The 19,068-nt window shown below is 43.7% G+C and overlaps 1 protein-coding gene across 1 annotated transcript in view; it reads left to right on the forward strand.

Moving 5' to 3' along the window:
- Positions 1–13,316: 13,316 nt before the first annotated feature.
- CATSPER4 (cation channel sperm associated 4) overlaps positions 13,317–19,068 on the forward strand; it is a 16,900-nt gene continuing 11,148 nt past the window's right edge. The window contains exons 1-4 of the mRNA XM_027864865.1: positions 13,317–13,385; positions 13,765–13,857; positions 14,089–14,232; positions 18,436–18,537. Of these exons, the coding sequence (XP_027720666.1) occupies positions 13,317–13,385; positions 13,765–13,857; positions 14,089–14,232; positions 18,436–18,537 (408 nt within the window). The remainder of the gene's footprint in view (positions 13,386–13,764; positions 13,858–14,088; positions 14,233–18,435; positions 18,538–19,068) is intronic.

Below are 19,068 nucleotides of genomic sequence, written 5' to 3' on the forward strand. Positions count from 1 at the left end.
CTGCTTTTTAGAAGAATGAAATTATCATTAAAGCCAGCCAAGAATGTATTGGCTTCACAAAAAAGCAAACAGATCATTTTAGTTACATGAAATTGTCAAGGTATCTAACATACATAGGGAATTAACACAAATATAAAAAAACTAAGCTGATCTCCAATGGATATATACATAGTCAGAGGAGATGAATGAATGGCTCCAAAGGGATCACAAATTATTAACAACTATTGATTTAAATCGCTCATAATTAGAAGTGCAGATCAGAACAGCTCTAAGATTTCGCCTCACACCCAGAAAATCCACAAAGATAACAAAGGGTGGAAATAGTTGATGTTAAAGTTATGCCTGGAAGATGGGCACACTAATGCACTCTTGGCCGAGTTGTGCATTGGTTCCATTGTTCTGGAAAGCAAGTTGGAATTATATTTTTTAAAAAAATGATGAAAATGTCTCTACCCTTTGATACAGAGAGCCCACTGCTACATACATATCCCAGTGAAGTCAAGAATAAGAAGAAAAGTCCCATATAGGTAAAAATATTCATTGCAGCACTTTTTGTGGGAGCAAAGAATTGGAAATGAAGTAATGACCGTTATTTGGGGAAATAGCTACACAAATGGTGGCATATGAACGTAAAGGAGTATGATGGCATTGTAAAAAAATGAGTAAAAAGAATTCAGGAAAGCATGGGAAGGAAGACTATGGACTGATGTAGACTGAAGCAAGCAGAACCAATATATACTGTGGTTAGAATAATGTAGATGGGGAAAAAACCCAATAAGATGTAATTTTAAGATGGACAACTCGACGGCCCAGTGGAGACTCGTTGGACTTGGCATCAGGAAGACCTCATTGCAAAGCCTGCCTCAAACATCTACTAGCTGTTTGACCCTGGCCAAGTCACATAACCATTCATAGCCTCAGTTTCCTCATCTGTAAAATGGGGATGATGACAGCATTTACCTCACAGGGTTATTATAAGGCTCCGTTGAGAGATAATATATATCAAATGTTTTGCAAATCTAAAGTGCTGTATGAATACTAGCTACATAATGACCAAGTTTGGGCCTGGAGAAGAGTTGAAAAAATGAACCTCATTCCCCTTGCTGCTGAAATAGAAAGCCTATGGGTGTTTAATATTGCATATACTGTGGGATACAGCTGGTTTTGGTTGTTGGTTTTAGCAAGGTTTTTTTTCTTCTTTATTTTTTAATCTGTTATAGGGGCATGACTTGTTGGGTAAAGGTGGGGGGAGGGAAATATTCAGAAATGAATGTAATAACTTTTTGTTGTAGCAAAGGATTAGAAAGGGGGTATCTATCAATGGGGCAAGGTCTAAACCAATTATGTTATATGAATATAATGGAATAATATTGTATTGTAAATGACAAATGAGATGGTTTCAGAGAATCCTGTATAAATCTGAAGACTTATATGAATTGATGCAGAATTAAGCGAGCAGAATCAGGAAAGGACTTTGTAAAGAAAAACAGATTCAAAAGTCTTAAGAATGTAAGAAAAAAAAGGAATGTCATATAATGAAAGACATACATTTTTTAACTTATTTAGTATTTTATTTTTCCCCAGTTACATGTAAAAATAATTTTTAACATTCATTCTTAAAACTTTGAGTTCCTAATTCTCTCCTTTCCTCTCTCCCCAACCCCTACCCCTCACTGAGAAGTTAAGCAATCACACACAGGTTATACATGTACAGCCATACAAAACATTTCCATATTACCCCTCTTGTGAAAGAAAACATAGACCTTCTCCAAAAAACCTCAAGAAAAATAAAGTTAAAAAAGTATGCTTCAAAGATATGCAGGCAATGGGGTATAGAAATCTATCCTGCCCTACAGGAAAATGGAAGGGGAAGGGGAGAAGAGAAAGGGGGGTGGAGATAGAAGGGAGGGCGGATAAAGTATACTTCAGACACCATCAGTCAAAAGACATACATTTTAAAAAATTAAAATAATTTATCATCTGCTCTGCTTTTGGCTAAGGGAGATCTCTAAAAGATTTCCAAATAACTGAAGGTCCTCATCACTACTCTATTATACCCCTATGCCAAGTTTGTGAATAATTTCCTTCCTCTTCCAGTCCAGGGAGTCTTTAATATATCTCCCAAAACATCACTTTTGCTTTTCTCTCCATTGAGCTTTATCTAAACACTTTTTTTTATCCTTACTTAGGTGATTGGATTTCCCTATATGACAATGTCTTATTCACATAAAATACTACTAAAACTCTCTTTTTCTATATAGTTTCTTTTGAAAGAGGTATATTTTTAATAGGTATATTCTAGTCATAAATCCCAACTCCTGCTCTCATACTAGGGGACTTCAACATACCTATTAACTCCCTCAAATACCCTAACCACTCAGTTCCTCAATAATCATCTCCCCTGAGCTACTCCTCTACCCACTTGAGTCACGCACAGTGATGGTCATACCCTTGCTCTGGCCATCACCCACAAATGTACCACTTCTGTGTTCAAGAATTCCAAAGTCCCCTTATTTGACCATAACCTATTGGGTTCCTACCTCTCCCTCTGCCTTCCCTTGCAAAATTCTACTCTTCATCAATACCATGACCTCCAATATCTTGACCCCTCCATTCTCCCCCAGGCCATCTGCCCTGTATTAGCCACTCTCTCCTCTTTTCCTCATCCTGCTTCCTTGGTGAACCAATTCAACTTCGTACTGTCCTGATCTCTTGATCTTACCTCCTTATCATTTTGCTGATTTTGCATTGCCAAACCTCAGCCTTGGATCATTTCTGCCACCTGCTCTTCTTTTCAATTCATGTGCCGCTAATCACACTGCTGTGTCTTCTGACTGAGTCCTCTATGTTTATGTTATGTAACCTCAATGGGGCCCTCACTGCTACTAGGCAGTCCTACCATTCCTCCCATACCAACTCACTATGCCACTTGGCACAGCACTTCCAAATCTTTTCATCCCTCCTCAAACCTTTCATGGCTCACCCTGCCCCCACCCTCTCCAGGCCCTCTTATCCCCTCTTCCTTTATTTCATTTCATTCCAATGCCTTCTGTCCCTCTCTCCTCTTTCTCTCCTGTCCCATATGATGAGGTACTCCTTTCTAAGGCTAATACCGTTACCTGCTCAGTGATCCCATTCCATCCTGTAGCCTCCAACAAATTGCCCCCTCTGTCATCCCCAGTCTTTCACTTACTTTCAATCTTTCCCTGTGCATACTGACTCCTTGCCTACAAACATGCCCATGTCTCCACCATCCTCAAAAAATCTCTCACTTGATTCTTCCATCCCCACTAATAATCATTCTCCTTCTGCAGCTCTACCTGGTTTCAACTCTATGGCATGAGATGCCATGTCTGTTACTCCCTGGTGTGCACTCCACCCCCCACCCCCCACCCCCCGCCCGCCCCCTTCCATCTTCCTTCTGTGTATCTTTCCCATTAGATTGTAAGCTTCTTGAGGGCAGATACTGTCTTTCTTTTTCTTATTTGTATTCCCAATGCTTAGTGCAGGACACATAGGTAGGTGCTTAATAAATATTTATTGAATTGATTTCCTCATTTCTTTTCCCCTTTGTGGCTAAACTCCTTAAAAAAGTCATCTACAACAGGTTTCTCCGCTCTCTCCCTTCTCATTGTCTTCTTAACCCCTTGTAATCCAGCTTCCAACATCATCATTCCACTGTAACTGCTCTCTCCAAAGTAACCGATGATCTCTTGATTACCAAATCCAATGACCTCTTCTCCATCCTCATTCTCCTCCACCTCTCTGCAGCCTGTAACACTGTTGCTCATCCTCGCCTCTTTCATACTCTCCTTTCTAGGTTTTCAGGATGCCACTATTTCCTGATTCTCCTCTAACCTATCTGACCGCTCCTTCTCAATCTCTTTGCTGACTCCTCATTCAGATCAGACCCTCTAACCACGGGGGCCCCACAGGGTTCTGTCCCAGGACCCCTTCTCTTTTCCCTCTGTATTACTTCACTTGGTGATCTCATCAGCTCCCATGGATTTAATGACCATATCTATGCTAATGATTCTCAAATCTAGCTATCCTGCCCCAATCTTTTTGCTGACCTCTAATCTCCTATCTCCAACTGCCTTTCAAACAGAAGACATGTTAAACTCAACATGTCCAAAAGGGAACTCATTATCTTTCCCCCCCAAACACTCCCCACTTCCTACTTTGTCCATTACTGTTGAGGGTAACACCATCCTTTTGGTCCCCCAGGCTCACAGCCCGGATGTCATCCTGGACTCCTCACTATCTCTCACCCCCCATATTGCCATGTTGCCAAAGCCTGTTAATTTCATTTTTGCAGCATTTTTTGAACACACACCCTTCTTTCCTCTGACATGGCCATCATTCTGGTGCAGACCCTCATAACCTCATGTCTGGATTACTGCAATAACCTGCTGGTGGATCTGCCTGCCTCAAGTCTCTCTCCACTCCAATCCATTCTCCATTCAGCCACTAAAGTGATTTTCCCAGAGCTCAGTTCTGACCATGTCACTTCTCTCCGCCTCCCCCAATAAACTCCAGTGGTTCCCTATGGCCTCCAGGATCAACCACAAAATGCTCTGTTTGGCATTCCAAACTCTTCATAACCATGCCCCCTGCTACCTTTCCAATCTTCTTACACCTTACTCCCCCCACCAAGTACTCTTCAATCCAGTGACATTGGCCTCCTAGCTGTTTCACAAACAAGCCACTCCATCTCTTGGTTCTGAGTTTTTTCTCTGGCTGTCCCACATGTCTAAAACACTCTTCCTCCTCTGCTCTATCTACTGACCCCCCCTGGCTTCCTTTAGGTCCCAGCTAAAATCCCACCTTCTACAGGAAGCCTTCCCCAGCCCCTCTTCATTCTTGGGCTTCTCTCCAGCTAATCATTTCTTATTTGTACATAGTTATTTGCTTGTTGTCTCCCCCGCTAGATTGTGAGCTCCTTGGGGGCAGGGACTATCTTTTGCCTCTTTTTGTATCCTCAATGCTCAGCACAGTGCCTGGCATATAGTAGGTGCTTAATAAATGTTTACTCACTGGCTTTATTTAATACTTCTAATTTCTACATTTGTCCGTAGTGTTATTGTTAATTTCCTTCTTAGATTTGGTGTCCTGTGATTTACATAAATCAATCAATCAACAATTAGTCAATCAATAGGTTAATACAATGGGGGACTGGCCAAGGAGGGTGAAGTCCTTAGAACATGTACAATACCAGCTGGCTGTCAATCCACATACAGGTGTGTCATGTGAGCTTGCTTCTTGAAATATGTGATGGAGGGAACTTTTCCCCACTTGCTTCATAGCATACAAAGTTGTCCTCTGACTGTGTCCTGGCTTACCACATAGTGATGAAAAGCCTTTTAATTGGCTGATGAGCTGGAACTGAGTGTGTATACAATATCACGTGAGAAGGAGGAAATGCCAAGGACCTCCAGGTGTGGGTATCCTGAGGCCTGCCATCAGCGAATCTCTCTCCTCCCTTGGCCAACATACAGCTGTAACCACATGTCCCCATTGTTTCTTTTCTCCCCATGTTTATTCTTTCTTGACCTTAGGGAAATGAGTGTTAGAGATAGAATGGACCAGATTACAAACTTAAGAACCTTGAAACATCAGAAAGAGCTCTCAAACACCCTCAGCAGCTAAAGCTAGTAAGAGCAGTAGCTGAGTCTGGACAGGAGTTAGCCCTGAGAGGCTGCAATCTACTTTGGAGGAGTAATCAACTTTGAATCTGTCCAGTGGTGAATCACTCCAACAGCTGTGTGTCCTGCAAGTTAGGGAGTGATGTGCTCACCAGCTATGCCACACCCAGAGGTACATTTGATGGAAGGAATCGCTCAGAGCATTGAGCCTGTTCTCCCCAATGACCAAGGTGTGGAGAGGGGAGAGCTATGATCCCAGCTTGGAGATATATTTATACCTTTGTCCTTGCTATTTTTATTGTTCAGTTGTTTCAATCATGTCTGACTCTTTGTGACCCCATTTGGGGTTTTTCTTGGCAATGATAATGGAGTGATGAAAAAAGGCCAAGGTCTCCCACTGCATCCTGGGCCATCTCCAGTCGTCCTGATCTATCTCTGGCCACTGGACCCAGATGGCTCCAGAGAAGAAAGTGAGGCTGGTGACTTTGTACAGCTCTCCCTCACATGAATTCAATTCACTTGCAAGTTATGGCATCATCTTCCTGATGTCATGGTCCTCTTCGAGAATGAAGGACAAACCACAATGGAGTGATTGAGGGGATGCCCATCAATTGGGGGAATGACTGAATAAGTTGTACTGTACTATAAGAAATGATGACCTCAGTGATCTTAGAAGGGCATGAAATAATGAAGAGAGAGATGAGCAGGACCAAAAGAATGTTGATGGTTCAAAGAATAACTGTGAACAACTAAGCTATTCTGAGTATTATAAATATTCAAATCAACTGCAAAGGACCTTTGAAGGACCTATGTTATCCACCTCCAGAGGATAAATAGAAGTATGCATAGCATGGTTTTACATATAGATATATGTGTGTATTTATATCTATATATGTTTCAAATGGCAGCCTTCTTCAGTGCGGGGTTAGGAGGAAGAGAGGGAAGCAGTTATCAAATATAACCAAAAAAAATGTTGAACGCCCCTCCTCAAAAGAAATCTCTGGTAATTCTAAGGAGAGCAGTTTCAGTTTGATGGTAAGGCCAGAAGTCAAACTACAGGCAATTAGGAAGAGGGTAAGAAGGAAAGAAGTGGATGCCCTTCTCCATGTGTGGCTGTGGTAGGACAAAGGAATAGGTAGGATAATAGGAATGAGGAAGAGAGTATCCAAATGTATTCTGATGGCAGAAAGTGAAGAGGAATTCAGAAGCCTCTTGATGAGGGTGAAAGAGGAGAGTGTAAAAGCTGGCTGGAAGCTTAACTTGAAAAAAACTAAGATCATGGCCACTGGTCCCATCACTTCCTGGCAAATAAAGGGATAAGAAATGGAAGCAGTGTCATATTTTATCTCCTTGGGCTCAAGGAGCATTGCAGACAAAGACTAAATTCACAAAATTAAAAGACACTTGTTCCTTGGAAGGAAAGCTATGGCAAATCTGGGCAGCCTACTAAAAAGTAGACACGTCACCTTGCCTATAAAGGTCCATATAGTCAAAGCTATGATTTTTCCAGTAGCAATGTGTGGCTGTGAGAGGTGGACTATAAGGAAAGCTGAGCGCCACAGAATCAACACTTTTGAACTGCGATGCTGGAGGAGGCTTTTGAAAGTCTCTTGGACAGCAAGGAAATCAAATCGGTCAATGTTTAAAGAAATTAATTCAGGCTATTCACTGAAACTGAAGCTTAAATATTTTGGCCATGTAATGGGAAGATGGGACTCATTGCAAAAGACCCTGTTGTTGGGAAAGATTAAAGGCAAAAGGTGAAGGGGATGGCAGAAGATGAGGTGGATAGATAGTGTCATAGAAATAGTGAACATGAGCTTGGATAGACTTTGGGAGATAGTGGAAGATAGAAGGGCCTGGTGTGCTATGGTCCATGGGGTCACAAAGAAGGGGGCATGACTGAAAGACTGAACAGTAACAACAAATCAAAATGTATGTTGAAGCCTTCCAGAATGAAGGCAGGATTTGGGTAGGAGGGAATGACTGAGCCAGGCACTGAACTTCTTGAAGAAAGAAGGAACGTGTCCTAGAAGTCAGTAGGTAACAGTTTCCAGAATCTTGATTGTGCGGCAAATATTGATTGAGTTAATATCAGTAGCACAAATTTATTGGGGAACAAGGAGAAATTGCTCCTGAAACAGACAAGTTGAAATCTTAAAAACTGATTTAATACCAATTGAGTTTTGTACCACCTCCATTTCTAAACTTTTCAATTTTTGTTTATCTATCAAAAAAACATTTGTTAAGCACCTACTCTGTACCAGGAACTGTGCTAAGCAGTGGGGTTGAAAAAAGAGACAAAAGACAGTCCTTGCCCTCAAGAAGGTTGCAATCTAAGGGAGACAACATGCTAACAAATACATACAAAACAAGCTATGTACATGATAAAGAGGAAATAATTAAAAGAGGGAAGGTAGGGGCAGCTAGGTGGCACAGTGGATAGAGCACCGGCCCTGGATTCAGGAGGACCTGAGTTCAAATCCGACCTCAGACACATAACACTTACTAGCTGCATGACCCTGGGCAAGTCACTTAACCCCATTGCCTAGCCAACCCCCCCAAAAAATACCCCAAAAAAGAGGGAAGGCAGTGGAATTAAGAGGGGTTAGAGAAGGTTTCCTGTGGGATTTTAGTTAAGGCTTAAAGGAAGCCAGGGAAGTCAATAGTCAGAGGGAAAGAGAGAGAATATTCTGAGCATGGGGGACAGCCAGAGAAAATGCCCAGAGCCCAAGGTCACACAGATAAGAAGTGGTAGATCTAGAATTCAGGTTTCATGAGCACTCTTTATTAAGCTCCATCCCTGACAAAGAGGCTGATATATATGGACAGATATAGATGGACAAACCATGTTTTAAGCTGTAGTAAATCCTTATGCTATTATGCTGAAACACCACCCTCTTAATCAGCTGCTCACTTACCAAGTCTGCCTTTCTTTCCTGAAGCCCCTGACTTCAGTTGTCAGCCAACAAGAAAACACCACCTGTTCCTCCCTGCAAACCTCCGAATTGCTAGCAATCTGCCAGAAGTAGGTAGTGTTTGCTGAAAACATTTGAGAAATAAAAGCATCAGAAGGGCTAATTCTGTGACAGCATCAAAAGCCTCTGACCTGGCAGGAGTTTCCATTCCTGATACGCCCTTCCCAGCATTATGTCAAGCCTGAAATTTACCAGGCCATTGGGTGTATATCCACCTCTCCCTGCATGCCTGCCCCAGGAGGCTGAAGGATGCCTTTGCATCTGTATCTCTCTGACCCTGTCCATCTCACGCACGTGCACACAGCTTTGAGCAACAGTGTGCTAGTAAATGTTTAACAACAGACTTTATGGAAAAATGTATATATACTGCTTGCCTTCTCAATGGGTGGGGAAGGAGCTCCAGGAAGAAGAGAATTTGGAACTCAAAATTCTAAAAAAAAAAAATGTTAAAATAAATAAACTAATTGTTTTTTCAAAAAGGAAGAAAAATTTATGTGTGGCACATTTTTAAGTTTTGCCTGCATTGTGAATATTTTTCCCATTACTTTCTTAAGTCTAGAAATGAACAAAACAATAAATCAAGCTCTGATTTGTAGTATTTGCTGATTTCTAAGGTGCAAATCTAGCGCAGCTAGGTGGTGCAGTGAACAGTGCTAGGCCCAGAGTCAGGAAGACCTGAGTTCAAATCTGACCTTAGGCACTAACCAGCTGTGTGATCCTGGGCAAGTCACTTCACCCTGTTTGCCTCAGTTTCCTCATCTGCAAAATGAGCTGGAGAAGGAAATGGCAAACCGCTCCAGTATCTTTGCCAAGAAAACCCCAATGGGGTCAGAAAAATCAGACAAGACTTAACAACAAACAGATGTAAATGTGCACACTGAAAATTTAACAACTGAACCGGTTTGAGCAACTACAGAATCTGGAATATAATTCTGCTTCCTCTCCTGCTCACCCAGATATTCTCCTTACCTGAGGTCTTTCCTATCAGGAAGGTACAAGGAACAGTACCAGCACTTTCCAGTAGGGGGAGCAGGTTGAGTCAATGATAAGAAACGATTTGGATGCAGAAGAGCTGGGGTCCCATCCAAACGATGCTATTTACCACCTGTGGGACAACCTTGGCCAAATGACTTCAACTCTCTAGGTCTAGGCTCGCTCATCTGTTAAATGAACCTGAGCAAAAAGTGAATTCTCCATCTCTAAAAATCCAATGATCCTAGGAATAAGCCAGGTGATTACAAAGGAGTGATGGTGGGTTGAGCGCCACAGCCCCAACTCCTTCCACTGTTCTCTGCATCCTCTCTTCCCGTCTTGGCTGGTTTGTCCTTATGTGGCATGGACAGAACTGAGGCCCTTTGGGAATACATAAATTCCCTCTACAGGATTCCTGGTAAGCAGCTAACCAACTCTGTGGGAGAAGGTCCCCACCATCTCCCCAGTCACCCAGGCTCACGACCTCATTTCCTCACTTACACTCACACCCCTCTATCCAATCTGTTGCCAAATCTTGTTGTTACCTTCAAATACTTTATATATGCCGCCTTCTCTCTTCTGATACAGCTATGTTCTGGTGCATGTCCTCATTTTCCCTGCTTTGTCTTTTCCCACTCCAGTCCATCTTCCACTCAACTGATCATCCTACCGTGTAGGTCTGACCATGTCCTATCCTTAATATATATATATATATATATGTATGTATTTAGGCAATTGGGGTTAAGTGACTTGCCCAGGGTCACACAGCTACTAAGTATCAAGTGTTTGGTCTGAGGCCGGATTTGAACTCAGGTCTTCCTGACTTCAGGGCCAGTGCTCTATCCACTGCGCCACCTAGCTGCCCCCTCCTTAATTAATATTCTCCAGTGGCCCCCTATTACCTCTAGGATCAAGTATAAAAACCCTATTTGTGGTTTTTAAAGTCCTTTCCAATCTGGCTCTTCCTACCTTTTCTGCCTTCTTGCACTTTACACCCCTTCCTGTATTTTACCATCCAGCTATGCTGGCCTTCATCTTGTTTCTTAAACATGACTCACCATCTCTCAACTCAGTGTCTTTTCTTTTAATAAGTTTTTGTTGATATTTCTGTTTCTTGTATCATCATAGTATCCCATATATCCCTCGCTTTCCCTTCCCTTCTTAGAGAGGCATCCTAAATGACAGATAGTATTTTTTCGGAGAGAAAAAAAAGTCAGCCCAACTGATAGATTTATTGAAAAAGTTTAAAAACAGGTGCAATGTGTAACACCTATGGACTTTCCACCTCCTTGAAGAGGTGGTTTGCTGGTATCTCCTTGCACCTCCTCGTTCTGAGCCCTCTTTATAATTTTTTTACATTTATTTTTGATTTTGGAGAGACTCAACTCCTTTTTTGGGGGGAGGCAATAGGAGTTAAATTACTGCCCAGGGTCGCACAGCTAGTAAGTGTCAAGTGTCTGAGGTTAGTGCTCTGTCCGCTTCACCACCTAGCTGCCCCGGACTCAGTTCCTTTTCATAGGCTGTCCCCCACGTCTGGGATGCTCTTCCTTCTCACCTCCACCTCTAGGTCCTTGGGTGCGGCCTTTTGACTGAATCCAAGTTTTATAGTACCAATCCTTTTATTAAGGGGATTTGTTCTGTGAAGTTTGGATTCAGTCTAAGGGCTGCACTTGAGGACCTAGAGGGCCACATGTGGCTTCGAGGCCGCAGATTCCCTACCCCTGGCATAGACTCTCTTCTCAGAAGACTATGGCTGGCCCACTTGAGGATAGGAAGGCTGGAGGAAAAATACACTTCTTGCCTTCAAATGTCCAAAGCATTTATTATGTGTCAGGCACTGTGCTAAGTGCTAAGGATACAAAGAAAGACAAAAACATCATCTTTGTGTTCAAGAAATTCACATTCCAATAGGGGAAACAACATGCCTCTGTGATGATATATTATATATTGATATATAATTATATGTTTTAATATATTATTTTAATATATAATTATGTGTTATATTAATATATTATCCAATTATATACAATATGTTAGTTATAATAATTAGTTGTATTAATATATTATATACTATAGTATAGATTAATATATTATTTATATATATATATATGTGTACATAGTGCCTGGGGGGGACTAAGGGGGGGAGGGGGAGGGGATTTGGAAAAACATCTTACAAAAAGTAGATTTTAACAAAATCCTCAAGGAAACTTCTATTTTGGGTCAGCAGCTCTGCTTCGTTTTAACTCCTCAGAATATCATGCCCCTGATAGGTATCCCCCACCATGGCCTCCTTCCCCATACTTTTCAGATTCCTTTTGCATATTGTCTCCTCCGTTAGATTGTAAATTCCTTGAAGGCAGGAACTGTCTTTATTTTTATTTGTATCTCAAGCACTTAGCATAGTGCCTGGCACATGGTAAGTGCTTAATAAAAATGTTTTCTGACCGGAATTGAATTATGGTGTGCCTGTCCTTTGGGAGGTGGAGTAGATACTGAAAAGACCAGGGCTGGGAATGAATCATAAAGGAGCCAAAGTCCTATTTGGGTTCCTGAGTCCCTGTCTTTCCTAGCAACCTGGATGTGAACTTAAATCAGGGAGACTGCAATCTGGTTGACCTCTCTATCTAGGTATTTCTGTCAATTGACCAATTGATCAGAAGGAAGATCACTTACTTCGGCAACTGAGTGGAAAATGGACTGGAGTGAGGGAGACCAACCATCTGGCTATTGCAGTAGTCCAGGCCTGAGGTGCTGAGGGCCAGTGTCATGGCAGTAGTAGTGTTAGAGAAGGTGGCACATAAGAGAGATGTGAAAGCAGAAAGGTGTAAATATCAAGAAACTGCTAGGTGACATAGCCGATAGAGCGCAGGGCCTGAAGTCAGAAAGTTCAAACCTGGCTTCAGATACTTTCTAGCTATGTGACCATGAGCAAGTCACTTTGCCCTGTTTGCCTCAGTTTCCTCATCTGTAAAATGAGCTGGAGAAGGAGACAGCAAACCATTCCAGGATCTTTGCCAAGAATACCCCAAATGGGGTCAGGGAGAGTCAGACACAACTGAAATGACTGGATGACAAGACGTGGTAAGACTTGGCAGCAGATTGGATAGGAGGGTGAATAAGAGTGAGGTGTTGAAGTTCATTTCAGTCTACCTTCTGGACAGGAATGGGGAAGGGCAGAGGGTGAAGGAGGTGGCCCTGGATCTGTCCTGCTAGAGGCACTGAGATATAGTGGAAAGAATAGACTAGTTTTGAAGTCATAAGTGGTTTTGAATCCACTTACTTGGTTTGGGATTAGTCACTTTCTTTCTCTGGGCATCACTCATTTGAAAAAGTGAGATCGTTGAGCTACATGATCTCTTAAGGTTACTTCTGTCTCAAGATAGAAGATTCCATTTCTAGCTCTAGAGAAGATCCTATGTTTATTCTCTGAGTCTTAGGAGATGCAGGAAAGAACCCCCTCTATTTTCTTCAAATTTAGTTCCAGACCTGGGAGATGAGGAGAGAGTCATTTTGTGTTCTGGGTTGTTTTGAACTGGGTGTCCCCAACTTCCAAGTTGGCCTTTCGTCCCTTCAGACAGGCCTGTGGGTGGGGAGGGGGTCTTAGAGAGTTTGGAATGCATGCGGTCACAGGGGCCCCTTTGTGAGGTGGTCTAGAAAGGCTGGTTTAGAATTCTTGGAATTGGGATTCTGTGAAGGTCGGGCGTTGGGCCAGGCTGGCACGATGAGCGAGAAAGCCGAATGGACACATTGGGACACAAAGAGCCAAGGAAGACAATTGAACTTCCTTAGGGTAGGTTGGTCCTGACGCCTCGGGCTGGATGTCCCCGGTGGGGGAAGAGAGAGATTGAGGGAGGGAAGGAGAAATGAAAGAGGAGGCGAGAAGGAGAGAAGAATGAAGTACCTCCCCATGGGAAGGATGCCTCCCCTGGCATAGTCTAGATCAAGGGTGAGGAACCTGCAGCCTCAAGGCCACATGTGACCTTCTAGGTCCTTGGGTGGGGCCTTTTGACTCCAAGTTTTACAACACAAAACCTTTTATTAAGGGGATTTGTTCTGTGAAGTCAAAGGGCCGCACTTGAGGACCTAGAGGGCCACTTGTGGCCTCAAGGCTGCAGGTTCCCAACCCCTGGTCCATATACTGAGTGAATTCTCCCCTTTCCCACCTTTAGACTGGATTTCGAGAATCCTATGGAAGGCCAGAAGAAAAAGTGCTCATCAACCGTCATGAGGTCACAATTAGCACAGTAAGGCCTTGGGCTAAAGTGACCAGGACCCCTGCAATGACATTTCCCCTCCCACCCCATCGGTCCCCCTTTCTTCTGTAGGGACACCCCCATTCAAGTGCTCTGCCCCTTGCAGCCCCATGCCAACCCCAGGGTTCCCTCTCTAGCGACTCTGTCCATTGTAAGCTGGCCTCTCCCCGGTGCTCCTTCCGCGGTGGGGTGGCTGTCCCTCCTCTCTCACAGTGATGTTCCTGCTCTCCCTGTCCTCAGGATGCCTGGGACATGCAGGAGTTCTTCACTTACATGTACATCAGGCAGCTCCTTCGACATCCGGCCTTCCAGCTGCTACTGGCTTTGCTTCTGGCAGCCAATGCCATTACCATCGCTGTGCGCACTAATGTTTACCTTGGCCAGGTGGGACCAAGCACCCTATTTCCAACCCTCCCGCCACCCAAGGCCTTCCTCTTTTCTCCGTCCCCTATCCGTCCCTCTCCTCATGAGGCACCATAGTAGATAGAACACTGAGCTTAGGGTCAGGAAGATCAGAGTTCAAATTCTATCTATGCCACTAGCTTAGACCCTGGGCAAGTCACTTTACCTCTGTTTGCCTCAGTTTCCTCATATGTAAAATGGGGATAATAATAGTACCCAAAGTGAGAGAGAATATTTGTAAAAAACAAAAACACAATACAGTACCTGGCACATAGTGGGTTTTAATAAATGCTTATTCCATTATTCCATTCCATTCCCATATAGCTCCTCTACTGATCTATTTCTCCATCTTTCCATTCCCATCCATTCCTCCCAGCCACAGCATCTCTACCCATCCGTCTCTCATCATCTCTCCATCTATCCTTCCTCATTCATTCCTTTCCACTCATCTGTCTCCCATCCATAGCATCATCTAGTCATCCATCCATCCCTATAATCATCTACTTATCTCTCATCTAACCTTCTTTTCACCTGTCCCTTCCCCATTCATCATTCCTTCCCATCTTCCACTTAACCCTCCATCTATCCCTCCCCAACCATATTATCATCTATTTCTCCCATCATTATCCCTCATTCATCCCTTATCTATCTATCCCTATTCATCTTTCCATATTTTCCTTCCCAATTCATTCCTCCCAATCCATCTTTTTATCTATCCCTCCCCCTATTCTTTCCTCCATCTCTCCTTCCTCTCATGCAGTCCTCCATCTGTCATTCTCCATTTATCTTTCTTTGCATTCATGCCTCCTTTCCTCATCCATTCACTGATGGGTAAATCTTTATATCTACCCATTTCTCATCTTTCCACCTAAAAAGACTTCACTGAGCATTTTCTGTGTCTGCTGTCTTTGGCTAAGCCTCAGATGTGGGACAGAAGAACAAAGAGAATGCTACATCTGTTCTTATTTACAGAGAATTCCCTATCCCATAAGAGAGACAAGACTGAGGCATGTAAACCCTACTAGGCGCTGAGTGCTAAGTGCCCAGCGAGAGGCCCACAGTCACTGTTAGGCAAAATTGTAGGGCAGCCATGAGAGACAGACCGGAAAAGACAGAGAAGGCCTCTTGGAGAAGATGAACTCTGAGGTGAACCTTGAAGAATGGGGAGGCTCTGGAGAGACCGAGAGAAGGCAGTATGGTAGAGTAAGAAGAAAACTGGATTTGGACTCAGATGGCCTGGGTTCAGATCTTGGCTCTATTTCCTACCTACGTGGCATTGGGCAAGTCTTTGGCATCAGCGTCCTTATCTGTAAAAATAGTGGGGTTAGACCTGATGGCTTCTGAGGACCTTTCTAAGAAGGTGTCCCTTGTGGGATGATAGAAACTGGAAGGCACATAACTATGGAGATGGCTTGGTACCGTGAAGAAGGGCGTGCTTGAGAGGGAATTAGGAAGACCTGAGTTTGAATCATGTCCTCAGATACTAATTTGCTGTGTGACCCTGGGCAAGTCATTTTACTTCCCTGGCTCTAAGTTCATTACATATAAAATGAGGCAAGTGGATTTGATGCACTTTACAGGTCCCTGATAGTTCTGAATCTATGTTCCTATTATTTCGAAAAGTAAGTATTGAGCCTGTATGGCTCTGGATAAAAGTTTCCGACGCCGAATTCAAGGCTTGTCCCCAGTGAGTTCCACTGCCCCGCTGGATACAACATCTCATAGTTAGGAAGCTACATCCTACCCTCCTCCCTTCCCCACATGTTCACAGGCATTACTTCCCTTTGCCCTCACACATAAACGTTCAATGTTCCATTTCTATTGTTTACCCTCATTATAATATCATTAGCATGTATTAATTAGCCAGTCCAAGCTTCAGCTAGGTGTGGTTCTGCTTGTTCTGAAGCATTTACCCCAAGTTTATGCTCTGGCTATCCTGATCTGGTGTCCCCTGGTCCTATGAACTTTTTGTGGCTAACTTTTTCCACCAGCATCTGGCAGGCAGTTCCAGTGACAAAGGACCCCTTGCCTCTCCTCTTCTTCCTATTTCCCCTTTCAGATAACATGACTAGAATATTTTTATTTTGGTCTGGATTTGTGATTTTATAGGCATGGGAAACTCCCAGTGCAGAAATACCTTCTACTCATTCAGTCTGATAACCAACCCATAACTTACGATCTTGCACAGTTACCTGGGTTACTGAGAGATTAAATGATTTGCCTGTGGTCATCCAGAGACTGTACCTGAATCAGGACTTGATCTTAGTTCTTCCTGACTCTGAGGCAGGCCTGCCATCTACTCTTAAAATAAAGCTAGTAAGGTTACTGCCCGGGGCCATGGGGTCCCTCTCCTACCTACTGGGAACTTTGACTAACCTCTAGCTGTGCTTCTCCACTTCCACCCCGCCGCCCCAATCCCCAGCCAGTTTCCTTCCTTGGTAACGGGGAAGAATGGAGAAAACTGGCTTGAAGGTAGGGGTGTGCCAGACCCAGATCCAATAGACCCAGGAGACACCGATTCTTCAGATTTCAGTGTGAGCCCTTACACCTAGGAAATCACAACAAATTAGGGCTTGATTTCTTGTTTTGTTGGTTGGGTAGAATTAAGAAAAGTGACGGAGAAAATGTTAATAATTTATGTTGAACATTAAAATGTTTGCTTTGGCTTTTTCTTCCTCCAGAAAGCTGGTTGTTAAAAAACATTTACCAGCATGCCCCTTGCCTAAAGGTTTGACATGTGTCAAGGAGGAGTAGGTCAGGGACCAGACAGAGTAACACTTGAGAAGGGCAAGAGATGGAGGGGAGGGGATGGCGATCAGGAGGGGAGAGCCAAAGGTGGGTTTCTAGCTCAGGAGACTGTGATAATAGTGTCAAAGATAGAAACAGGAAAGTCAAGTTTGGGGATTTGGAGGGGGAAGGGGATAAATTTAGCTTGGGACACATGGGTTGAGATGTGAAGGTGGCCCATGGGGCATTGGAGATGGAGGTCTGTGGGGAGCTCAGAGGAGAGTCAGGGCTGGGAGACAGTTTGGGGATTGCCTGCTTAGAGGTGACATTTGACGCTGGAAGAATAGATGAAAGTGGCACCAAGGAGGAGAGAACAGAGGAGGAAACCACCATATTTGGGGTCAGGAGATCTGCGTTCCAACCTGGTCTCTGTTTCTTACTAGCTACGTGACTATGGGCAAATCCCTTCGTCAGAGGTGGAGGTTTCTCACCCCTGTCCATGTCTAGCTTCTGTCATCTGTTAAATGGGAGGGAAGGGGGAAAGTTGGACTCAGTGAACTCCAAGTTCTCTTCCAGCACTAGGATCATAGATATAATATTGGAAAGAGAGACTTATCTAGTCTGACCATTTTATAGGTAAAGAAACTGAGGCCCAGAGAAATTAAGTGACCTGGCCAAGAGATAGTAAGTAGAAGAGCCAGGATTTGAACCCAGGTACTTTGAGTCCAACTCTGCCATTTTTTGTCCTGTACTATGCTGCCTGGGGTTGAGTCTTAAGAAACATATTGTGGAGAGAGGAGGTGGGGATGACTAGAGATATCCTCCCTCTTCTCTCTTTTCACCCACCCCAGACCTAGGGTTCTTGTCATTCCCACTGCTGTCATCCCCCACCCTTGAACCCCAGAGCCACATCTCCTCTTATTCCCAGGCCTGCCCAAATGACACTCTCTCTCTCTCTCTCTCTCTGTCTCTCTCTCTCTCTTTCTTCCCTCTCTCTTTCTCTCTCTACTCTCTCTCTCTCTCTCCTCTCTTTCTCCCCTCTCTCTTTCTCTCTCTCCTCTCTCTCTTTCTCTCTCTCCTCTCTTTCTCTCTTTCCTCTCTCTCTCCCTCTCTTTTTCTTTCCTCTCTCTCTGCCTTTCTCTCTCTTTTTCTCTTCTCTCTCCTCTCTGTCTCTCTCTGTCTCTCTTTCTCTCCTCTCTCTTCTCTCTGTCTCTTTCTCCTTCTTTTCTCTCCTCTTTCTCTCTTTTTCTCTCTCTTCTCTTCTCTCTCTCCTCTCTTTTTCTCTCCTCTCTCTCTTTCTCTCTCTCCTCTTTCTTTCTCCCTCCTCTTTCCCTCTCTGTCTCTCTTTCTCTGTCTCTTTTTCTCTCCTTTCCTCTCTCTCTCTTTCTCTCCTCTCTCTGTCTCTGTCTGTCTGTCTGTCTCTTTCTCTCTCTCTCTTTTTCTCTCCCTTTCATGTAGAAACACTATGAGTTATTCTCTGCCATAGATGACATCGTGCTTACAATTCTCATGTGTGAAGTTCTGCTTGGCTGGTTTAACGGCTTCTGGATCTTCTGGAAGGTGATTTCAGTCCCGTCCCTCTAGCCCCCAAACATGATGCCTGCTCCACTTTGCTTCTGCTCCCATATGTCTTTAATTCTACTGAAGGCTTCTTTGTATGACTGAGTACATGGGCATTGGTGTGAGCAGGTGTCTGTCTCTCTGGTTTGAGATGAATGTGTGTCCATCTCTGGTGGGTGGGGTATGTCTATATGTCTCTTGGAGGGGTAGTTGTATGTCTGTGGGTAAATATCTATCTATGGAGCATTTTTTATATGGGTATCTGATGTATGTGTCTGTGTCTATCTGAAGGGTGAGTACCTTCAGGCCTGTGTGTCTGTCTGTGGCGAGAAGACTGTTTGTATATCTGTGTGTGTCCATCTGTCCATCTGGAGGGGGTGTGCCTGGGTGTATGTGTGTCAATTGGCAGGATATGTATATGTCTGTGTATAAGTATCTGTCTATGGAATGTTGTGTGTGTGTGTGTGTGAGAGAGAGAGAGAGAGAGAGAGGCAGAGAGACAGGGAGAGACAGAGAGAGGAGAGAGAGAGG

The sequence above is a fragment of the Vombatus ursinus genome, unplaced genomic scaffold (assembly GCF_900497805.2).
Source record: "Vombatus ursinus unplaced genomic scaffold, bare-nosed wombat genome assembly UNPS02014777.1, whole genome shotgun sequence".
Classification (NCBI taxonomy): domain Eukaryota; kingdom Metazoa; phylum Chordata; class Mammalia; order Diprotodontia; family Vombatidae; genus Vombatus; species Vombatus ursinus.